We start from the raw sequence: 25189 nt of genomic DNA, 5'->3' as shown, positions 1-25189 counted from the left end.
ATATTTAATCTTAATCAGCCTCGATGAAGGTGTAAGAATAACATCAGAACCCGTGTCAAGGGGGTCCCAGAAATATTTTTTGGCTAATGTATAACCCTTCCACACCACCTCAAACCGCCAGCCTGGTAGCCCTTCTAAGGCTTGAATGAGGGTGCTGGACATCAACCAGAAAAAAAAAAAAATCATAGATTTGAATCATCCACGTTTCCCTGATGTTTTATTCCTCTTGTGTTTCCTACAATACCACGATTCTGCATCCTGATGCGCCAGTAAAAACGGTGAAACCCTAATCAGTGAACGTTTGTAGGCTTCTAAATGACGGATGATGGATTTCAGCTGCAAAATGTTGAATATAAAATCATCTGGCAGCTTTTACTGTTCGTCCGCTGGCTGGAAATAAAGCGGCGCTGACCAGAATAAATAATACTCATCTATCCTCATAATAACGAGGATGGATTTGGAACGGGGTGTATAACAAGCTCTCGGTCCCGTACGTTTGTGCGTTTTTACCTTTGGAGAGAGAAACTAATAATGTGCATTAATTAGCAGGCGGTCACGGACTGTTCCCCGAGCTCCGTGTGGTCATTATGTAGTAAGAATGAAGGCAGAGCTCGTACTGAGATTAATGCCGCTCGTGGAAATAAAGCCCTGAGCTGATGGTTTGGGAAAACGCAGTCAGAGGTGGCAGTGATTTGTTTCGGTCTAAGTATTTTCATCAACAGAGTAAAACAGAGTTAATTACAGAGTAAAACACAGCCGACGACGTCTACCGTCACCACACGTTATGGTGAACCATACACAGTGTGGAAATTTCACTGTTCTAACCTTAACCCTGCTAAAGTGGGATGCATTAGAGTGCTGACTGTGAGCCAGGCCTTTTATCTAACACTGATGTTCATGAGGCTGAATGGACTTGAATCTTGAACGCTGTCCAAACAAAGGAGACTGTTAAAGCAACAAGGAGCTCCAGCTTCATTAATATTAATGCTGATGGGTCTGGATTAAGATGTTGGGGAGTTGGGTGTCCATATACTTTTGGTCATTAAGTGTTCTTAGGTGGACTAAACTGGCTTTTTGTTGATGGTTATGAGGTACAGTCCAATCTCTTGTGTTTTACTGGACACGCCTGGCCGTTTAGGAACAGTTCCTACACACAAACCACATCTGGTTCCAGAACTCTGTGCTTTATAAACCATCCACATACTTTTGGTGTCTCAGTGCAGCCCAGTTTTAGAGAGAAAAAATCTCCCTTCCAAAGAAAATAATAATAACTACAAAATATAGTAAAAAAAAACCCCTATAAAATAGGTGACCAAAAATAAACAAACAAATTAATAAATACATACAAATAAAAAAATTATATAAACTAAAAAACAACTGACAATATAAATAAATAAATAAATAAATAAATAAATAAATAAATAAATAAATAAATAAATAAATAAATAAAATTAAAAAAGTAACTCAGAAAAAAAATCTAAATTTTCAAAAATACCAAAAATGAATGTGATTTTTAAAAACTTATAAATAAAGTGAGAAAGTAAAAACTTCAAAATGTTCCTAAACTATAAAAGTAACTCAGAAAAAAATAAAAATTTCTAAAAATACCAAAAATAAAAAAGTGCCTAATAATAAATAAATAAATAAATAAGAAAACATATAAACTCAAAATAAATAAAAAAACTCAAACTCAAAATGAATAAAAAACTATAAAATAAGTGACCACAAACAAACAAACAAATAAATAAATAAAATAAAAAAACTAAACATTTCTATGAATTATAAAACAAGTGACAAATAAATAAATTAAAAAAGTAACTCAAATTTTAAAAATATCAAAAATAACTAAATAAATACAAAAAGTAAACAATGAAGTGAGAAAATAAACTTAAAATTTTAAATAAATAAATAAATAATAATAAATAACTATAAAACAAGTGAAAAAAAATTAAAAAGTAACTAAAAATAACAAAAATAAATGAGTGACCAAAAATAAATAAATACATACAATTTTAAAGTTATAAATAAACTCCAAAATTAAAAAAAATATATATAAACAAGTGATTCCATAGACTTTTATTGTGTTTTATAGAGCTTCATAGAGTTTTATAGAGTTCCATAGAGCTATAAACCCTGAACCTGCAGAACGTCTGAGGAACCCTTCAGGTTGGCCAGCCTCACTCACCTGGCCAGGTTGAAGACGTCGTCGATCAGACCTGCACGATTCCCCACAGAGATGATCTACAGAGAAAAAGAGACAGATCTAATAAAAAAAATATCAGGACACAGTGATGGAATAATAATAAAACAGAGCACAGATGACCACAGATTGTTTTGGCCGTTGAATCATTGTTGATTCTTGGCGCTACGATGGATAGCTTCTGTATGTTGTTCTGTCTTCTGTCATTCTAGTTAGTGTTGATAGATTAGCATTCATGATTTCTTTTATGTTGTCAATCCATCTTGTAGCAGGTCGACCTCTTCTTTGTTTTCTATTGATCTTGCAGAGCATTATGTCCTTTCCCAGTAAGTGTTCTCTTCTAACCTCATGCCCAAAGTATGCCAGGTGTAGTAAACAAAGTATGCCAGGTGTAGTAAACAAAGTATGCCAGGCGTAGCTTTGTTTTGGGCTTGATTTCCTCCATGCTGGACGTGTTGGTTCTTCGTGCAGTTCATGGAACTTTTAGTATTCTTTGCCAACACCACATTTCAAACTGATCTTCTTCCAGTCATGTTTCTTGATCGTCCAACTTCTGCATCCTTACATAACTGTTGGGAACATAACGCAATTCACTAGCCGTGTCTTTGTTTTTATCCTGATGTCCTTGCATTTCCAAACCTTGTCCACATTTTTGAAAGCAGTCTTCCCTATTGTGATTCTTCTTCTGATTTCCTCTGTGCTTGATGATGTCTTATTAATTATTGATCCAAGCAGACAAAAGCGATCTACTATGTCCAGCGTTTCTTCATCAATTTGGAATTCATCAGTATGTGTTTTGGTCTTCCTTAGGTTTAGACCAAGACCCATTTCCAGGCTACTCTTTGTGATCTTGTCAAGCTAAATTTGGAGGTCTTCTATACTTTCTGCCAGTATGGTTGTATCATCGGCATATCTGAGGTTGTTGGTAGTTCTTCCACCAAGCTTAATTCCATGGTGTTCTTCGTATATTCCTGCATCATTTGTTCTGCATAGAGGTCGAATAGCTGTGGAGATAGTATGCATCCTTGTCTGATGCCTTTTCCAATTAGAAACCATTCGCTATCTCCATGTTCTGGATTTCAGGTGTTTCAGCCACACACTTGGCTAACAGTTGTTGGAAGGAAGCTCATGGAGCAGCACAGCAAGAAGGTCCTGGGTTTGATTCCCAGGTGGAGCTCCGGTTTCCTCCCACAGCCCTGAGTGTGTGTGTGTGTGTGTGTGTTTGTGTGTGTGTGTGTTTGCCCTGTGATGGACTAACGACCGAGGTGTTTACATACTTTTGGTGGTATCGTGTATGTAGTTACTCACTCTGTGGTTGATCTTCAGCTGCTGGATGAGGAGCCTCCAGTTTTGGAGGTCGTAGTTCACCCGGAAGTACCCGGTCTGATTGATGTTGCCCAGCAACCACGTTCCCTCGTCCATGCGGCCCACTCGGTGTGTATCTGTGAATAAACAGGAAGAAATGAGGTGAAACTCACACACACACACACACACACACACACACACACACACACACACACACACACACACACATTCAACCACATGCTCGTACCATCACTGTCCAGGTTCAGGTTTGATCATAATCAGAGACACTGAGAAGTCGGTCAGTCTGATCTTTCATTGTGAAAACAGAACCGTGACGCATTTATAATAAATATTTCCTCTCTGTTTCTCATCTAGTTTAAGAGATGAACTCAGGTATCGTGAGATGAAATGATCCATAAAATAAAATCATGACATTCTTTTTCTGAAATAAATAGACGACGTTGTTCGGAGCGATATAAACATCGAGGCTCAGAAGATAATAGAATGAACCCGAGTGCAGAAGAGACCAGGAACTGAAAGAAAGGAAAAATAATAATTTTGTTTTCTATTTATTTCTGCATTTTCTCTCTTTTCTCCCTATTCAGCGTATTTGTGTTCCGCTGCTGGTGGATCCCTGATTGTAATCCCTGATTGCTGGTCTCCTCCGACCCGTGCTCAGTCCTTAGCGGAACCCTTTCTTATTCACCCATGCATTCTGCACAGGCGCCTCTCTATCTGCCAAGCAGGGTCCTTACACAGCGTTTAAAGATCCCACACACATAGTCCGGTCATCCCGCCCTAGCAGACATGGTAGCCAATTAGAGTCTGCTGCAGGCCTTGCCAATTGTGGCTGCTAAATGGCACTCAGCCACCTGGTTGCAACGCCGAGTTTCAAAACGAGGAGTTCAGAATCTCGGCGCTGGTGTGCTAGCGGAATATAACACTGCGCCACCTGGGCGATTTATAACTACAAAATATAATAGAAAACTAGGCCATGTAGAAAATACCTTAGGGAAAAGAAATAATAAACATAAATAAATAAATAAATAAATAAATAAATAAATAAAGTTAGAAAATAACCTTAAAAATTCTTAACGTATAAAACAAGTGACCAAAAATAATAATAATAATAAATAATAAAGTTGGGAAATTACCTCAAAAACTTCTAAAAAGTATAAAACAAGACAATATAAATAATATAAATAAATAAATGAAGTAAATAAATATAATAAATAAATAAATAAATTAATTAATTAATTAATAACATAAAAAAGTAACTCAGGGAACAGTTTTAAAAAAAGTAACTTAAAATATCTAAAACAAAAACCTATAAAACAAGTGACCAAAATAAATAAATACAATGAAATAAATAAATAAATAAATGGATAAATAAATAAATGGATAAATAAATACAATAAAATAAATAAATAATAAATAAATAATAAATAAATAATAAATAAATAATAAATAAATAATAAATAATAAATAAATAATAAATAAATAATAAATAAATAATAAATAAATAATAAATAAATAATAAATAATAAATAAATAATAAATAAATAAATAATAAATAAATAAATAAATAATAAATAAATAAATAATAAATAAATAAATAATAAATAAATAATAAATAAATAATAAATAAATAATAAATAATAAATAAATAAAGTAACTCAATTGCTGGTTTGATCGTACCTGTTTTATTGGAGAGCCAGACGACATTCTCGGTGGAAATGTGAGTGGAATTTCCTACCGCCAGGGTCAGTGGGATCTGCCACTGGAAACTGAAAAACAGAGAAGATCAGAAGAGTTGAGAGATTGACCCAAGGGTTTTATCAGCCTCTGATTTATACCTGAGCAGACGTGGAACTCATGGCAAGCCGTAGCCTAGTGGTTAAGGTACTGGTCTAATAATCAGAAGGTCGCTGGTCCAAGCCCCACCACTTCCAGGTTGCTGTTGGGCCCTTGAGCAAGGCCCTTAACCCTCAATTGCTTAGACTGTATACTGTAACTGTACTGTAAGTCGCTTTGGATAAAAGCGTCTGCTGAATGCCGAAAATGTAAATTTGGGTTTTTGTGTACCAAATAGAAAATAGAATAAATGTGTACAATGATCACAAAAATGATAATAAAAGTGTATGATGAAAGTGGACGGACACCATGAGTGACCATAAAAAAAAAATAAATAAATAAATAAATAAATTCAAAACAATGGGTGTAACAAACCCAGCTACTCAGTCCACCAGATCCCTCGTCCACATATTTAATTCTGTTCAGGTGTTCCAATGTCCAATTTCAAAGCTTTTGAGTCCTGTCTAGGCCGTTTCAATGGTGGGCGTTGAAATATTTGGTCCCTACCAGACGCCTAAGCCAACATGTCCTCTCTCATCAAAATATAATTTCAACCAAAAACACTATACGGCCAAAAGTATTCGGACACCCGACCGTGACCTTGTTGGACATCCCATTCCGTTTGTGTGATCTTTTCAGCAAGAACAGCAGCCGCTCTTCTGAAAGACTTCTCATGAGATTTTGAAGTGTATCTGTATGAATTTGTGGCCATTTAGTCAAAAGATGACAGCGTTTGTAGGATGGCCGGTTCATCCCAGAGCTGTTGAGTGGGGTTGAGGTCAGGGCTCTGTGCGTGACACTGGAGTTTCTTTATTTTATAGAGTTTGGAAGTATAATTTCCTCCATATAGCTGATTTATGACTCCTGTTATCGACTGCTGTGACTGAAACACATAAATCCAATGATTAGAAGGGAAGGGCACAATACTTTTTTCCATATAGTGTATCCGATTAAATTTCCGCCCTATGACTGTGTCCAGTCTGTAATATCTGGAACGTTTTACCCTCAGGAGCATCTGAGAGCACCAAAGTGGATCATTGATGGAATGAAATAATTGCAGATCTGGATTTTAACAGGAGTAAAAGCTGCAGATTGATCATCAGGCTCCACTGGACTTTGATTCTGGAACACTAATGACTGTAATTGCTCACTGGTGGGCGTGTCTGTACCCCTGAACGTTTTTGGAGTGCTGGGAGCGGGTTCGAATGGTCATGATAAGTAACATCGTTAGAGGATCATAGACCATAGAGAGCATAAGTAAATGAACCCTGATCATGTTGTCGTATTAGATACAATATATGACCAAAAGTATTTGGACACCTGACAGTAAATGTGTCAGAGAGCCCAGAATGACTTCTATACTCAGCTAGCTCTTCTGAGAAGGTGTCTGGTGAGATTTTGAAGTATTACTGAAGGAATTTGTGCCCATTCAGTCCAAACAGTCCTATATCCTCGTTGGACATCCCATTAGGAGATACCCTGGAGTTCTCCTCTCCTCCCTATGTGGCCATACTTTCATTCTTTTGCAGTGGTAGCCTAGTTGTTTAGGTACTGGATTAGTAATCAGAAGGTTGCCGGTTCAAGCCCCACCCCTGTCAGGTTGCCACTGTTGGGCCCCTTGAGCAAGGCCCTTAACCCTCAATTGCTTAGACTGTATACTGTCACAGTACTGTAACTCGCTTTGGATAAACAGCATCTGCTAAATGCAATTCAACTCAGAGGTGTTCAGCAGGGTTCAGGTCGGAGCTCTTTTCAGGCCACTGGAGTTCCTACAGACTAAACTGGTCAAACCATGCCTTGAAGCCTCGCGCTGGTAGGGCGGCACGGTGGTTCGGTGGGTAGCACTCTCACCTCACAGAAAGAAGGTCCTAGGTTCGATTCCCAGGTGGAGCGGTCTGGGTCCTTTCTGTATGGAGTTTGCATGTTCTCCCTGCGTCTGTGCTTTGGTTTGCTTCCACAGTCCAAAGACCTGCAGTCAGGTTAATTAAAGATACTAAACTGTGTGTGTAAGTGTGTGTGTGTGTGTGTGTGTGTGCCCTGTGATGGACTGGTGACCTGTCCGGGGTGTTTTCTGGCAAGTAGCCCAGGTGAATCAGACCCACTGTGACCCTGACCAGGATAAAGCCTAGGTGTGTGTGTGTGTGTGTGTGTGTGTCCTGTGATGGACTGGTGACCTGTACAGGGTGTTTCCTGCCTTTTGCCCAGTGAAATAGACCCACTGTGACCCTGACCAGGATAAAGCCTAGTTGTGTGTGTGTGTGTGTGTGTGTGTGTCCTGTGATGGACTGGCGACCTGTTTGGGGTGTTTCCTGCCTTTCGCCTAGTGAATCAGACCCACTGTGACCCTGACCAGAAACCTGGAAATTATATGCTTCAAAATTTGCAGCAACAGTTTAGGGAAGGCCCCTTTCTCGTCCCTGCACAAAGCAACTTCGGTGGCCTGCACAGAGCCCTGACCTCAGCTCTGAAATGAATCGGTAAGACGACTGAGGCTTTCTTGACCAACATCAGTGGCCAGTTAACATCAGGGCACAAATTCCCACAGACATACTGTACTTCAAAGCCTTGCGAGAAGCCTTCTTAGAAGAGCGGCTCACATAGAGGTCACTCTATTTTAATAGCATTTGTTTTTGAAATAGGACGTCCGACAAGCTCACGGTCAGGCGTCTGAATACTTTTGACTATGTAAGAATTAAAGGATAAATGAAGAGTCTAATCCACCTCCTGACTGCCCGTGAGCCGAGCCTCCGGTGATGAACGATACACGGCAGCTACAGAATCGCTCTTGCTTTTAATTACCTTCACTCTGCTCTCACGCTGAAGCTCTTGAGTGAATTACGGCCCCTAAATTACTCTGGTATTAAATCATGGCATGAATTTAAGAGACGAACTGGGAGACGCTGCGTCTAATAACCACAATTATCAGTGATAAGCAAAGTGTGTAGGTGTGGCGCATCACGAGTTTAGTTTAGAGAGAGAGACACACTGGCAGCACTGTACGTCCAGTCCTGTCACTGTCTGAGGGTCAAGTGAGTGACCAGAGGTTTCAGAGATACAGACCCACGAGCACAAGGTTAATCTATTTTATTATTATTATTATTATTATTATTATTATTATTATAAATATTATTATTATTAAATATTACTATTATTTATATTATTATTATTATTATTATTGTTATTATTATTATTATTATTAACTATTATTATTATTATCATTATTATTATTATTATTATTGTTATTATTGTAGTTTTATTATTTTTATTATTATTACTATTTTATTATTATTATTATTATTATTAAATATTATTATTATTGTTGTTGTTGTTATTATTATTATTATTATTATGAATATTATTATTATTATTATTATTATTATTATTATTTATTATAACCTGACCATGTTTTTGGATTGTGGAAGGAAACCCACACAGACATGGGGAGAACATACAAAATTCACACAGAAAAGACCCGGATGGCTCCACCTGGGAATCGAACCCAAGATCTTCTTGCTGTGAGGCGTCAGTGCTACCCACCAAACCGATTATATTGTAAATATTTTTCTTATATTATTTTCCTCTCTCTTGATTCTTAAGTTCTGAACCTGTTCTACAATCCCCCGTTTACCGTGCACCACCTACACCCTGCAGCGCTCAGATCCTCATTAATATTCATACAGAGTTACGTGTCGCTGCCAGCGTTCAGACCCACAGAAGAATAAGAAGCTTTCTCTCTCAGGGATTGGAGGTCCGACTGAATTATTCATCGCTCCATAAATGACGGCTTAAGCTAATCTCTCCGGTCCTGGCAGCGCCGTTTGTCTTCAGCGGGAACGTCAGGATTCCGGAGGACGAGAGAGGTAAAAGACTTCCGAGAGTCGGGCCGATAATAAGAGCTGAATTTTACTGATAGGTGTAATGGCATGATGGGAATCTCTCTTCACGTCCCTGCAGAGTGGGTGCGGTCCAGACTACGACTCACGAGGTATTTCAGAGATACAATTAAAGTCGTCCCGCTATATAACGCTGGACCCATCTGTGCGGCCAACCATCACAAAGCAATGGCGGCATGACGTGACGTGACAGCTCAAAATCAAACAAGGGGACTGAAACAGGTCTGAACAAAGTCATCATTTTAATGGTACTCTAAAAGCCTCTCTAAAAGAGTAGAGACTGTTATTGCCTCAAAGGAAGGTTGGGGTGGGACCAACATCAGTGCCCAGCCATACAAGTGCTGTCATCGTCTGACTAAATGGGCACAAATCCCCACAGTTCGATCAGACTACGCGGTACCTTCTGTTGGAAAGCTCCGGGTGGTGGACCATGGCGTCCGTGTCGTAGATGAAGTGCTCCTGGCTGATGGTGACGGTGTTGTCCAGGCTCTCGTTCTTGCTGATGGTGACCACGGGGTAGCCCATCTGCAGAGTCCAGCCGTCCATCACCTTCTTTATGTTGATGTCCTTCCCGTTACGCTGCATGGCCTGCGGGCAAAACAGGAAACCACACTCACGTCTCAGGATAAAGCCCAGAGAAAGTGCTAAGCAACATCCTAGCAACCACCTGAGGTACCACGGGAAACGCCTAGCTCATTATAGCAACCGGTTTATATATAACAGAAACTTGACAACAAGCATCAGGAAGAACATAGAAACCAGTCCACACCCCACCCAAAAACCACCCAAAATACTGTAGTAACCACCTGAGATACCATGTCAACCGCCTAGTGCCACCTAGAAACCGTAAGTGCTTCCAGAAAAATCACTTTTCTAATTATTATTGGTATTTTTGTTAGATAGAATCACATTAGGACTAGTAATCAGAAGGTTGATGGTTCAAGCCCCGCAGTTGTCACAGTTTGGCCCCTAAGCAAGACCCTTAACCCTCAATTGCTCAAATGGTATTTAGACCTAATTGTAAGATGCTTTAGAAACAAAAGTGTCTACTTGGGCAGCGGTACTTTAGTGTTTAAGGTGCTTGACTAGTAATCAGAAGGTTGCCAGTTCAAGTCCCACCACCACAATTGCCACATTGGGGCCCCTAAGCGAGGCCCTTAACCCTCAATTGCTCAAATTGTATTCAGTCATAATTCTAAGATGCTTAAAAAAAACAGCACCTGCTAGGGCAGTGGTACTTTAGTGTTTAAGGTACTAGACTGTTAATCAGAAGGTTGCCAGTTTAAGCCCCACCACCACCACAAATGCTACTGTTGGGCCACTAAATGAGGCCCTTAACCCTCATTTGCTCAAATGGTATTTAGACCTTGTAAGATGCTTTAAAAAAAGTGTCTACTAGGGCAGTGGTACTTTAGTGTTTAAGGTACTTGTCTAGTAATCAGAAGGTTGCCAGTTCAAGCCCCACCACAACCACAATTGCCACTGTTGGGCCCCTAAATGAGGCCCTTAATCCTCAGTTGCTTAAATGGTATTCAGACTTAATTGTAAAATGCTTCATAAAAAAGTGTCTACTAGGGTAGTGGTACTTTAGTGTTTAAGGTACCTGACTAATAATCAGAAGTGGCTCAAGCCCCACAGTTGTCACAGTTTGGCTCCTAAGCACGGCTCTTAATGCTCAATTACTTCAATTGTATCGTGTCATAATTGTAAGATGCTTTAGAAACAAAAGTGTCTACTAGGGCAGTGGTACTTTAGTGTTTAAAGTACTGGACTAGTAATCAGAAGGTTGCCAGTTTAAGCCCCACCACCTGATGAATCAGATCTCACCTCGGAGAATTTGTTCCACAGGTCGTCCCGCGCTGCGTTCCCGTACATGTGCGTCACTAAATAATCCTGAAAAACACAGACCAGACCAGACAGAGAGTTCGATTATTATTTATAATCCAGACACAACAAACAAGCAAACAAACGAGTGATTAGAGGACCGGAGAGTAAACAGTCAGTCAGTACCAGACGTATTTATTTCTGATTTGAATGCGGCGTGGCGCGGCGTGGCGTGGTGGTCGTGATTGGGGTTGGAGAGCCGCTCGGGTGATTAACTGTCGCTGCAGGATGAACAATAAGATCTGGATTAGAGACTCGTTACGCCGCTCGCCGCTCGGGGATGAAGGACGGCACACGCTGCTGAAGGACAAAATCAATCTCTGACGTGTGAATGTAAAATAACAGAGAATAATAAAGGGCATGGGTTCGATTCCCTGGCTGAGTTTTCATGTTCTCTTCATGTCTGTGTGGGTTTCCTTCAGGTGTTCCGGTTTCCTCCTACAGACCAAGACATGCAGTCAGGTTAACTGGAGCTAGTGTGTGTGTATGTGTGTGTGTCCTGTGATGGACTGGCAACCTGTCTGGTGTGTTTCCTACCTTTCACCCAGTGAATAGGACCCACTGTGACCCTGACCAGGATGAAGCAATGGTAAAACAGACAATGAATGAGTGAATGAATGGATGATTCCCTTCAGCTGCTCCCGTTAGATGTTGCTACAGGGGTAGCTCAGTGGTTAAGGTACTGGACTAGTAATCAGAAGGTTGCAGGTTCAAGCCACTCCAATGACAAGTTGCCTCTATTGCCACCCTCCTTTTAATCTGGGCTTGTGACCTGCACTCAGGGTGCACCGATGTGCCCTCACAACGTCTACGTTCATGTAACGCCATGCTCCTTCTGTATTTGTGAGCCCAGCCCAAGATGCAAACCCCCAGAACTCCAGCAGCGCCACACCATCATGAATAAAAAATAGAAAACAATAAGTAAAAACAATGTTTGTATCTTTAGACCCGCTGTAGAACTGAAGCTGTGCCACCCGGGAGGTTCTTCTGCTCCTGCCATACACTAACTCACTGTAAACGCCGCTGTGAGAACCAGCCCAAATTCACCAGGGTCCCGAGGGGTGAAACTAAACCCCCCTGAACCTGAAAACAGGTCTGATAACGATCACCTTTACACACGCGCACCCCCCACAGAGGCGTCCTGAACACTCCCTGCTGAACATCAGTGATAAAGGTACGCGTCTGTACTGTTTATAGTGTAAAAATCCACATCCCCCGGGGATCTGCAGGTTTGAGGCTGGTGCTGTAACTCACGGGTCCATTAGCATAAAAATACTGAACACTACAGGCCTGTGTTTGTACACCACTGTACTGTGGGCACTAAGCCAGGTTCCAAAAAGCTCCACAAGTTCAGTGTGGAAAGATTTCAGTGACCTTCGACACTGTTAAACACATTGGGGACGAGCTGGATGAACATGAAGAATGGGCACAGATTCCCACAGACACACCTAAAACATTATGAGAAGTGTGTTTAGCTGGGACTCTTCTAATAGCACTTTTTGCTCTATCAAACTCATAATTTGATATTTTTGTCTGGTTTTACAAGCTTCATAATTACGTCTATCCATCCATCCATCCATCCATCCATCCATCCATCCATCCATCCATCCATCCATCTATCTATCTATCTATCTATCTATCTATCTATCTATCTATCTATCTATCTATCTATCTATCTATCTATCTATCTATTTATTTATCCATCTATTTATTTATTTATTTATTTATTTATTTATTTATCCATCCATCCATCCATCTATCTATTTATCCATCCGTCCGTCCGTCCATCTATTTATTTTTTTATCCATTTATCTATTTATTTATTATTATTTTTTTTTATTTATCCATCCATCCATCCATCTATTTATTTATATATTTATCCATCCATTTATTTATGTATTTATCCATCCATCTATTTATTTATTTATTTATCCATCCATCCATCTACTTATTTATATATTTATCCATCCATTTATTTATGTATTTATCCATCCATCTATTTATTTATTTATTTATTTATTTATCCATCCATCTATTTATTTATTTATCCATTCATCCATCTACTTATTTATTTATTTATTTATCCATCCATCCATCCATTTATTTATGTATTTATCCATCCATCCATCCATCCATCCATTCATCTATCTATCTATCTATTTATTTATTTATTTATTTATTTATTTATCCATCCATCCATTTATTTATGTATTTATCCATCCATCCATTTATTTATGTATTTATCCATCCATCCATCCATCCATCCATCCATCTATCTATCTATCTATTTATTTATTTATCTATCCGACAGTCCGTCCATCCATCCACACACACAAACACACACACACACACACACACCAAATCAAACCCTTGAATTAAACTATGTGGACAAAAAATGCTTGTTGGGGGTTCTGTTCCAAGCCATGAATGGTAATATGGAGTCCCTACGAGGTTTTAGAGATGATCCCAATAGGTCAAGAGCATTTAGGTTATGCACTGGAGTTGGACGAGAAGAAGTTCTAATTCATCCCGAAGGTTATCAATGGGCTTGAGGTCAGGGATCTGTGCAGACCTTTAGTTCCTCTACATTATGCCTTACAAACCTTGCTTTGTTTACATGGACAATCTTACTGGACCTTGATATTTATTTTATTATAGTTTTAGTAATGTGTGAGGCTGTAAGACCTCATCTCTGAATAATTAGTAGCAGTGTCCATATACTTTTGGTCATACAGTGTATAATGGCTCCATCTGCAGCGTTTTAGCCTCTGATGTCGTATTGCTGGCCAACGAATGAACAATGACCGGCTTTGGCATCACTCTCTGTAACCCATAATCCATAAATAGATGCTCTGAATCCTACTGGCCGAAGTCCTGAGGCTAACTGACCGTGATGTCCAGACTCTCTCCTGGCCAGAGTCGCCAACATCCAGATTTCTGCTGACGTTCACAAAAAGTCAGAGGAAGAAATTAAATCTATTTTTTATTAGGTGTTCTGTACTCTGTTCTCAACCCTATAAACATCACAGAGCAGTGGGTAGATCAGTGTTTAAAGTACTTGACTAGTGAACAGAACGTTGCCAGTTCAAGCCCCATCATTGCCCCCGGGCAAGGCCACTAACCCTTAATTGCAACCCCCAAATTATACTCAGTCATAATCATGGGTCGTTTTGACCTAAAGTTGGTTTAACTGGGAAGCGGAAAGAGCGAGAAGGTCCTGGGTTTAAATCCCAAATGGAGTGGTTCAGATATTTTCTGTGTGGAGTTTGTATGTTCTCCTTGTGTCTGTGTGGGTTTTCTCCTAACCAAGTACCAAGAGTTGGGGTTGAATAACAGCGCACATGGACATGTCATGGATGTCCATCCAACCTACCATCCATCCATCCATCCAACAAACCATCCATCCATCCATCCATCAACCCATTCATCCACTTATTCTTGCATCCATCCAACCAACCAACCAACTGTCCATCCGTCCAACCACCCATCCATTCATCCATCCATCTATTTATTTATCTGTCCGTCCGTCCTTCAACCTTCCAGTTTATAAATCAATCCATTTATCCAACCAACCACCTGTCCATTCAACCACCATCCATCCATTCAACGAACCATCCATCCAACCATCCATTTATTTGTCCAACAATCTAGCTAGCTAGTGTGTCCATCTATCCACCCATGCATTCATTTCTCTATACGTCCATCCATCCATCCATCCATTTATTCATCCATCCGTCCGTCCATCCATCCATCCATCCATCCACTAAGTAGTAGCTTACTTACATTGATGGCTCTCCGAAACACTGCTTGTTCCATCACGTTGGCCAGCATCCGGATCAGCGCGGCTCCCTGTACATCAACACATTGGTTCTTATTTATCCATAACAACAATAATGATAACAATATTAATATTAATTAGTAATAATAATAATAAGTGTAATCAATAATAATAGTAATAATAATAATAATAATAATAATAATAATAATAACAATATAATAATAATAATAATAATAGTAATTATTTAATAATAATAATAATAATAACAATGACAATAATGATAATAATAATAATAATAATAATAATAATAATAATATTAATAATAATAATTAATAATAAGCTTTACTGTAGTGTAAATAAGAGCCTTTAAAGTCAAACAGAGGAAACTCAGAACAGCAGTAAAAATCACCAGCCTGGAATTTTCTCTCCCTGGGCTCACAGACAACTCATCCAGAAAATCACAAAAGTCCCCCCCTCCAAAAAAACATGGCAGTATTAATGACACCACTATATCATAGAACTTACACTCACAAACAGCACCAGGGTGATCCCTAAACCATTTGCCATTTGCACTAGTGTTCCACAAGCACTTTTCTAATTTACATACATACATGACGCTTCCCATTCTGATTCAGTGTATTTGAACACTTCCACATGAACAGTACTGTTATAAGCTAGTGTACTTAATATGTACGTCATTAAAAATGATAACTTAAACTAAACACATGTTGATGTGGACTGTGCAGGAGAGACTTTTACCTTTTTATAAGCGATCCAGTCAAACACTCGGTCGATGTCGGCGGCTTCATAAACCTCCTGAGAGATGGGATGAGAACTGGCCAAACCGTCCAGCAACATCACCTCATGAAGAACGTCCGTCAGGAACCTCTGATTCTCCTGTAACACACAGGTCTACAGATTAATGATATACTGATGAATGGATGAATAGAAGAAGAAGATGAAAGAAGCTTGGACCCCCCCAAAAATCTATTTCTGAGACTCTACAGCTTTGCAAACCAGAGTGAGAGCGATTAATGTCAAATTAAAAACTCAAAAGAACACAAAAAACATGGATGGATGGATGAATGGCTTGACAGAAGGGTGGATGAATAAATGGATGGTTTAAAGGATAGATGGATAAATGGATGCATGAATTAATGTATGTATGCATGTATGTATGAATAGATGGATGGATAAATGGATGGATGGATGATAAGACAGATGAATAGATGGATGATAAGACAGATGAATGGATGGATGATAAGACAGATGAATAGATGGATGATAGGACGGATGAATGGATGATAAGAGATGAATGAATGGATGGATGATAAGACAGATGAATGGATGGATGGATGTATGGATGATAGGCCAGATAAATGGATGATAAGACAGATGAATGGATGGATGATAAGACAGATGAATGGATGGATGATAAGACAGATGAATGGATGGATGATAAGACAGATGAATGGATGGATGATAAGACAGATGAATGGATGGATGATAGGACAGATGAATGAATGGATGATAAGAGATGAATGGATGGATGGATGATAGGACATATGGATTGATGGATGATAAGACAAATGAATGGATGGATGATAAGAGATGAATGGATGGATGATAAGACAGATGGATGGATGGATGATAAGAGATGAATGGATGGATGGATGGATGATAAGAGATGAATGAATGGATGGATGGATGATAAGAGATGAATGGATGGATGATAAGAGATGAATGGATGGATGATAAGAGATGAATGGATGGATGAAAAGACAGATGGATTGATGGATAATAGGACAGATTAATAGATAGATGATTGGACAGATGAATGGATGGATGATAAGATGGATGGATGGCTGATAAGACAAATGAATGGATGCTTGATTGGACAGATGAATGGATGGATGAATGGATGGATGGCTTGATAGAAGGGTGGATGACTGGAAGGATGTTTCAACTGGAAAAATGGATGAAAGATTGGCTCAATGAAAGGATGGATGATAGGACAAATGAATTGATGGATGGATGATAAGAGATGGATGATAGAACAGATGGATGTTGGATGGATGATAAGAGATGGATGATAGGACAGATGGATTGATAGATGAATGAATGGGGTGGATGGTTAATTAAATGAACGGATGGGTGGATGGATGGATGATAAGAGATGGATGATAGGACAGATGGATTGATGGATGAATGGGTGGATGGTTAATAAAATGAACAGATGGATGGATGGATGATAGGACAGATGGCTTGATAGATGGATGGATGGATGGATGGATCTGTCTCTGTGTATGCCTGGATAAATCTACATTTGGTTCTATTGACTGGATGAATGAATAGATGGACTAATATTGGATGGAGGGTGGATAGATAGATGATGGATGGATGAATGATTGGTTGAGTGGATAGATAGATGATAGATGGATGGATGAATGAATGGCTGGATGGATGGATGGTTAATAAGATGGATGGATAAAGTGACAAACATCACTGTCAAAGGAACCAACGTGGAGTCTGAAAGCAGCTGACCCTTCCTCTACAGCATATCACTGCGGTCAATCCATTCTGTCAATCAAAAAAAAAACAAAGTACCTCCACGACTGCCTGATCAGCACTACTAACAAGGTCTTTGAGGTTTACAAAAAATCCATCACCAGATCCAATTCCCTGCTGATATTAATCTCTGCACCACCTCATTTTCCTTGCAAACTTCTGCAGGAGAACTGTGCTACTGGCACAGCAGGATATTTCACTAACACACCCCACGTGTCGGAGGGAGGGCGTGTCAGGTGAATAAACCCTCCTCAGATGCCAGCAGGGTCTCCAGCAGTGGAAGATTAATCAACTACGATTGGGAGGAAAAGGGAGAAAATGCAGGATTTACATTTACGGTCTAAGCAATTGAGAGTTAAGGGCCTTGCTCAAGGGCCCAACAGTGGCAACCTGGCAGTGGTGGGGTTTGAACCAGAAACCTTCTGCTCACTAGTCCAGTACCTTAACCGCTAGGCTACAACTGCCCAGAATTAAAAATGTAAAAAATATTATAAATAAAGGAAAGGAATTCATCCCATGGTCAGTTTGGGATCTGACTAAACTGTTGGGTCTTAAGGGCTGTGTTCAAAAACCTGGCTCTCTCTCTACACAGACACATATTACATCATCCTACACTCTCGAGAAGAGGGCGTGTCTAAATTCTTAGATCCCTTAAAATGCTCCTATTGAGGCGCCTTAATTCTGGGTGATGATACGACTGAATGACGAGGGAGCGTCCGACGCCTCCTCAGCGCTGAAGGCAATCCCTAAAACTGTAAACTGGAAGGTTGATGGATAAAGGGTTGGACAGATGGATGGACGAACAATGGTTGGATGGATGGGTGGATGGACAAATAAATAGATGGATGGATGGATGGATGGTTCGTTGAATGGATGGATGGTGGTTGGATGGACAGAAGGTTAATATCAATGTATTGATTTATAAATTGGAAGGTTGATGGACGAGTGGACGGACAAATAAATAGATGGATGGATGGATAGATGAATGGATAAATGGATGGGTGGATGGATGGATGAATAGATAGATGGATGAATGAATGGATGGATGGATAGATGGACAGATGGATGGATGGATGGATGGATGAATGGACAGATGGATGGATGGATGGACAGATGGATGGGTGGATGGATGGATGGATGAATGGGTGGATGGATGGATGGACAGATGGATGAATGGATAGATGGACAGATGGACGGATGGATGGATGAATAGATAGATGGACAGATGGATGGATGGATGGACAGATAGATGGGTGGATGGATGAATGAATGGATGGATGAATGATAGATGGACAGATGGACAGATGAACAGATGGATGGATGGATGGATAGATGATTGGATGGATGGATGGATGGATGAATGAATGGATGGATGGATGAATGATAAATGGACAGATGGATAGATGGACAGATGGACAGATGAACAGATGGATGGATGGACAGATGAACAGATGGATGGATGGACAGATGATTGGATGGATGGATGGACTTTTCTCACTAAAAACCACAAACGTGGCGGACAAACGGAATACGGAGCAACCAACGGAGTTCTTTTCACATGTACATGAATCCTCATTGATGTGTAATGTGTATAAAGGTGTAATTATACGAGTGTCGTTTATTTATAAATTCGGGATCGTCAGGGACAGTTTAAGCGTTTTCGGTACACGGAGGGAGACGTTAGCTGGCGTGGGTTGTGCCGCCTGAGGCTAACTTTAGTAAACTAAAAGTAGAGTGTCTAAATAATCTGATTATGAGCTCCATGTCTGATTAGAACCCTCTGTACTGAGGCAGCTGATCAGGTAGGTAGTGGGTAGCAGGGCGGGTCACTAATCCCCATAAGTTTATATCCCAGTCTGGGAAGCAGAACTGTACTGAAACTGGGACCAGCTTCACCCCGGTGTGAGTAGAGTCTGTTATAGCATCATTCACACTTATGTGTTACTGGTTTGCAAGCTGTAGCAGCTCCTAATGGTTCTCATCCAAGGTATCAGTTAATCTATTCATTAGAAAGAGATTCCAAAAGTATTGGGATGCCCCTTCTAATGTTTGAACTGCTATACATCATCACCTCACTACTGTAAATCATCACCCCACTACTGTACATCATCACCTCACTACTGTACATCATCACCCCACTGCTGTACATCATCACCCCACTGCTGTACATCATCACCCCACTACTGTACATCATCACCCCACTGCTGTACATCATCACCTCACTACTGTACATCATCACCCCACTACTGTACATCATCACCCCACTACTGTACATCATCACCTCACTGCTGTACATCATCACCCCACTGCTCCACATTATCACCTCACTGCTGTACATCATCACCCCACTGCTGTACATCATCACCTCACTGCTGTACACCATCACCCCACTGCTGTACATCATCACCTCACTGCTCTACATCATCACCCCACTGCTGTACATCATCACCCCACTGCTGTACATCATCACTTCACTGCTCTACATCATCACCCCACTGATGTACATCATCACCCCACTGCTGTACATCATCACCTCACTACTGTACATCATCACCCCACTGATGTACATCATCACCTCACTGCTGTACATCATCACCTCACTGCTGTACATCATCACCTCACTGCTGTACATCATCACCCCACTGATGTACATCATCACCCCACTGCTGTACATCATCACCCCACTGCTGTACATCATCACCTCACTGCTCTACATCATCACCGCACTGCTGTACATCATCACCCCACTGCTGTACATCATCACTTCACTGCTCTACATCATCACCCCACTGCTGTACATCATCACCTCACTACTGTACATCATCACCCCACTGATGTACATCATCACCCCACTGCTCTACATCATCACCTCACTGCTGTACATCATCACCTCACTGCTGTACATCATCACCTCACTGCTGTACATCATCACCTCACTGCTGTACATCATCACCTCACTGCTCTACATCATCACCCCACTGATGTACATCATCACCCCACTGCTGTACATCATCACCTCACTGCTGTACATCATCACCTCACTGCTGTACATCATCACCTCACTGCTCTACATCATCACCCCACTGATGTACATCATCACCCCACTGCTGTACATCATCACTTCACTGCTCTACATCATCACCCCACTGCTGTACATCATCACCTCACTACTGTACATCATCACCCCACTGATGTACATCATCACCTCACTGCTCTACATCATCACCTCACTGCTGTACATCATCACCTCACTGCTGTACATCATCACCTCACTGCTGTACATCATCACCTCACTGCTGTACATCATCACCCCACTGATGTACATCATCACCTCACTGCTGTACATCATCACCTCACTGCTCTACATCATCACCCCACTGCTCTACATCATCACCTCACTGCTGTACATCATCACCTCACTGCTCTACATCATCACCTCACTGCTCTACATCATCACCTCACTGCTCTACATCATCACCTCACTGCTCTACATCATCACCCCACTACTGTACATCATCACCTCACTGCTGTACATCATCACCCCACTACTGTACATCATCACCCCACTACTGTACATCATCACCTCACTGCTGTACATCATCACCTCACTGCTGTACATCATCACCTCACTGCTCTACATCATCACCCCACTACTGTACATCATCACCTCACTACTGTACATCATCACCCCACTACTGTACATCATCACCCCACTGCTGTACATCATCACCTCACTTCTGCCACATCATCACCCCACTACTGTACATCATCACCTCACTGCTGTACATCATCACCCCACTACTGTACATCATCACCCCACTACTGTACATCATCACCTCACTGCTGTACATCATCACCTCACTGCTGTACATCATCACCTCACTGCTCTACATCATCACCCCACTACTGTACATCATCACCTCACTACTGTACATCATCACCCCACTACTGTACATCATCACCCCACTGCTGTACATCATCACCTCACTTCTGCCACATCATCACCCCACTACTGTACATCATCACCCCACTGCTGTACATCATCACCTCACTTCTGCCACATCATCACCCCACTGCTGTACATCATCACCTCACTACTCTACATCATCAGAAGAGTTCCAGCTGAAAAGATCACACAGAAGTTGCTGTATTTTAATAGCATTTGTTTTTTAAACGGAATGTCCAACAAGCTTATGGTCAGGCGTCCAGATACTTTTGGTTGTATAGTGTTTAAATCAAGTAAATAAAAGAGGTCTCTGCAGACGTGTTGTGTATTCGAGCCGCGTGTTAAATCTTATTTTAGCTTGGTGACTAACGCGTTAAAATAAGAGCTAGCGAGTGGAAATGTGCTATTACTAAACAGGCGAGAGAAAATACACATTTGTGCTTTCCTCGTCCTGCCGGGAGGCTTTTAAATGAAGAAACACATTTTTTATAGATGAAGTTGGAGCAAATGTAATAAAAATGTACTGAAGGACGTGATGAGAGCTAATAAACAGCCGGGACAGTGAACGCGGTCGGAAAACTGAATTTTATTAGCATTAGCGCTACAGTGGCAGAAACACAAAGACACGCGCTGCTGTAGCCTGGAGCTAGCATTCGCGTCGGTCAACGCTGAAGCTCGTGTGTTAAGTTCTGGCCTTATCCATGACCTACTTCTATATTTTCATTCTCTCCTGTAAATTACTGACGTCCGGCTCATGTTTGTTTGTTTTACTCTCTACTGTGCTATGCTAACTGCTAGCTCGGTTCTGTTCAGGGTGAAACAAAAATAGGTTTTCTGGAGTGTGGTGGCAAAAGTAAACGATTATTATTATTTATTAAGGTGCTTGTTCAGCTATTAATACACAAAATCATGAAGATGACGTAGCATCGACAGAGAAAAATAACAAAACAAAAGTACTGTTTTTAAAAAAATACGATATATAGCTACGTATAAGCTGACACCTCTCCTAAGAGATGTTTCAGCCATGTTTATTGCTACAAGGTGCGTAGATTCAAACGAAATTATTCATTATTTATTTATTTCTTCACTTGTCCACCTGTTCACTGTGTTAGCTGAAACTTCTAGTCCCAACTGCAACAGAGGACCCTAACACAGACACCAAGACCCCACAGTAGAAGTCGCTTGTGCAGCAGATCATTACCCATTTGTCAATGCCTTTGGTCCTGGTCCTGGTTCTTTTCTTTTGTCTGTTATCCGTGTTCCTGATTCCTGCTGTTTCTGTTTTACCTTTTGTATGGATCTTTGTATGGAAGTATAAGTATGGATTTTGCCTAAAGAAAATTATATACACGTGTCCTGTCTTTTCAGTTCGACCAGCATTACAGAAATAATAATAATAATAATAATAATATTAAATAATAATAATAATACAATTATTAATGGAAATTATAACATTAATAATGATAAAAATACAAGTATTAGTTATAATAATATAATTTATTATAATAATAATGATTAATAAAAAAAATACAATTATTTATTAAAATTAAATTTATTAAAAAATAATAATGAAATTAATTATTATAAAAATACAATTAATAATTATAATAATACTGTTAATAATAATAATGCAAAATAATAAATAAAATTAGTATTGTTGATAATAATATTAATGAAAAAATAAAAATAAAAGTTATTATCATAAAAATACAATTATTAATTATAATAACACTGTTAATAATAACAATAATAATAATAATAATAATAATAATAATAATAATAATAATAATAATAAAAACAATAATATTAATAATAATATCTTAAATAGTTATAAAAATACAGTTATTAATTATGATAATATAATTAATTATAGCAATAATGATTAATACAATTATTAATTAAAAATAAAATTATTAACAAAAATAGTACAATTATTAATTAAGTAAAATAATTAAAAATAAATAAAAATAATACAATTAATTATTATAAAAATACAATTAATAATTATAATATTATTGTTAATAATAATAATAATAATAATAAATAAGATAATATATTTTATAGTTATAAAAATACAATCATTACTTATAATAATATAATTAATTACAGTAATAATGATAATTATAAAACAAATAAAAACAAAAATAAAATTATTAATAAAAAAAAAAAAATAATAATAATAATAATGGTAATATTAGTATTGTTGATAATAATTATATCATTAATAATAATTCATTACATTAAATAATTTATAATAATACAATTAATTCTTATAAACACAATTAATAATTACAGTAATGTTGTTAATAATAATAATAATAATAATAATAATAATAATAATAATAATAATAATAACAGTAAAAATAACATGTTCATGGACACATGAACCTAAAAGATCTTGTATCTACAGCTCTGTTGCCACTGTGTTGACATTTTAAACTCAGCACCACCCACACACTGTTTCCCTGTAATTGCTTTTGGTGTTGAGGTGTAGTGTGTGTGTGTGTGTGTGTGTGTGTGTGTGTGTGTGTGTTTGTGTATTTGCTGAAACTATTAAACATTAAATTAATTCACATTTCTTACGAGTGAAACTATCACACGACCGGTTCATTATCACACCGTCCACGTTCAGATTCAGCGCAGGAGAACGAGCAGTGCAGAAGATCTTCTATAAAATAAACACGGGTCTTGTTTGGGCTCCGATGGGCTTTTTGCTCGTAATAAAAGAGGCTATAAAGTCTGACAGGGACGTGCTTTAAAAAGAGGACAGGGAGTAAAAGTAATGTAAAAATGTAAAAACGTGGATGTTTTATTGTTAAACAGAACTATAAAATAAAAAGGAGGATATGTCTAAGAGAGGCATTTTTATTCTCCAAAATAAAATATAATGAATAATAATTCAGTGTAGATTTTAATTCTTACTGTTACCGGGCAACTGTGGGTATTAAACTAAATAAAATACACTATAGGGCCAAAAATATTTGGACACCTGACCATGAGCAAAACAAATGCTATTAAGCTAGAGTGACCTTTATGTGATCTGTAAAGCATGTCTGTGGGAATTTGTGCCCATTCAGTCCAAAGATGACAGCATTTGTATGGCTGGGTACTGATGTTGGTCAAGAAAGGGCAGCTGTAGCCTAGCGGTTAGGGTACTGGACTAGTAATCAAAAGCTTGCTAGTTTAAGCCTCACCACTGCCAGATTGCCACTGTTGGGCCCTTGAGCAAGGCCCTTAACCCTCAATTGCTCAGACTGTTTACTGTCACTGTTCTGTAAGTCGCTTTGGATAAATACACCAAATGTAAATGTAAGAAAGCCTCAGTTGATGTTCCGGTTCATACCAGAGCTGTTAAGTGGGGCTGAGGTCCAAGCACAGGGGTACGGTCATGCTGGAACAGGAAAGGGCCTTCCCTAAACTGCTGCTAAAAGTTATTGAGGCTAAAACAGGTGTTTTATTACAAGAAGTGAAGTACAAGATGCATTTTGTTCTTCATAAGTCAGTTATTGGGACACTATGGACTAAAAAATGATAGGCCCTCAGTGAGTAACGCCTGAGACAGCGGGGTATGGGCTCAACACCTCGGCGCCATCCATTTTCAAAGCTAGTTGATTCACCACACACCTTAGAGGATTCCAGCTTCCATGGTCACCGTCCTGCTGTCTATATCAACCAACAACTTCGCATCAGCATCTGGCGCCAAAACTCGGCATTCAATTTATCCTGCAGTGCCAGTGCTGCTTGTGCCAAGTTTACACTAC

At 39.3% G+C, this 25189-nt stretch overlaps 1 protein-coding gene across 1 annotated transcript in view; it reads right to left on the bottom strand.

Moving 5' to 3' along the window:
- LOC134325153 (thyrotropin-releasing hormone-degrading ectoenzyme-like) overlaps positions 1–25189 on the bottom strand; it is a 77905-nt gene that overhangs the window by 19397 nt on the left and 33319 nt on the right. Inside the window, exons 7-13 of the mRNA XM_063007237.1 lie at positions 15674–15811; positions 14920–14985; positions 11080–11145; positions 9653–9840; positions 5204–5292; positions 3509–3642; positions 2186–2241 (exon numbers count right to left, since the gene is read on the bottom strand). Of these exons, the coding sequence (XP_062863307.1) occupies positions 2186–2241; positions 3509–3642; positions 5204–5292; positions 9653–9840; positions 11080–11145; positions 14920–14985; positions 15674–15811 (737 nt within the window). The remainder of the gene's footprint in view (positions 1–2185; positions 2242–3508; positions 3643–5203; positions 5293–9652; positions 9841–11079; positions 11146–14919; positions 14986–15673; positions 15812–25189) is intronic.

Source organism: Trichomycterus rosablanca, chromosome 1 (assembly GCF_030014385.1).
Source record: "Trichomycterus rosablanca isolate fTriRos1 chromosome 1, fTriRos1.hap1, whole genome shotgun sequence".
In the NCBI taxonomy this organism is placed as follows: Eukaryota; Metazoa; Chordata; class Actinopteri; order Siluriformes; family Trichomycteridae; genus Trichomycterus; species Trichomycterus rosablanca.
Note: the sequence above shows the minus strand (reverse complement) of the source record. Positions and strands in the feature narration are given on the sequence as shown.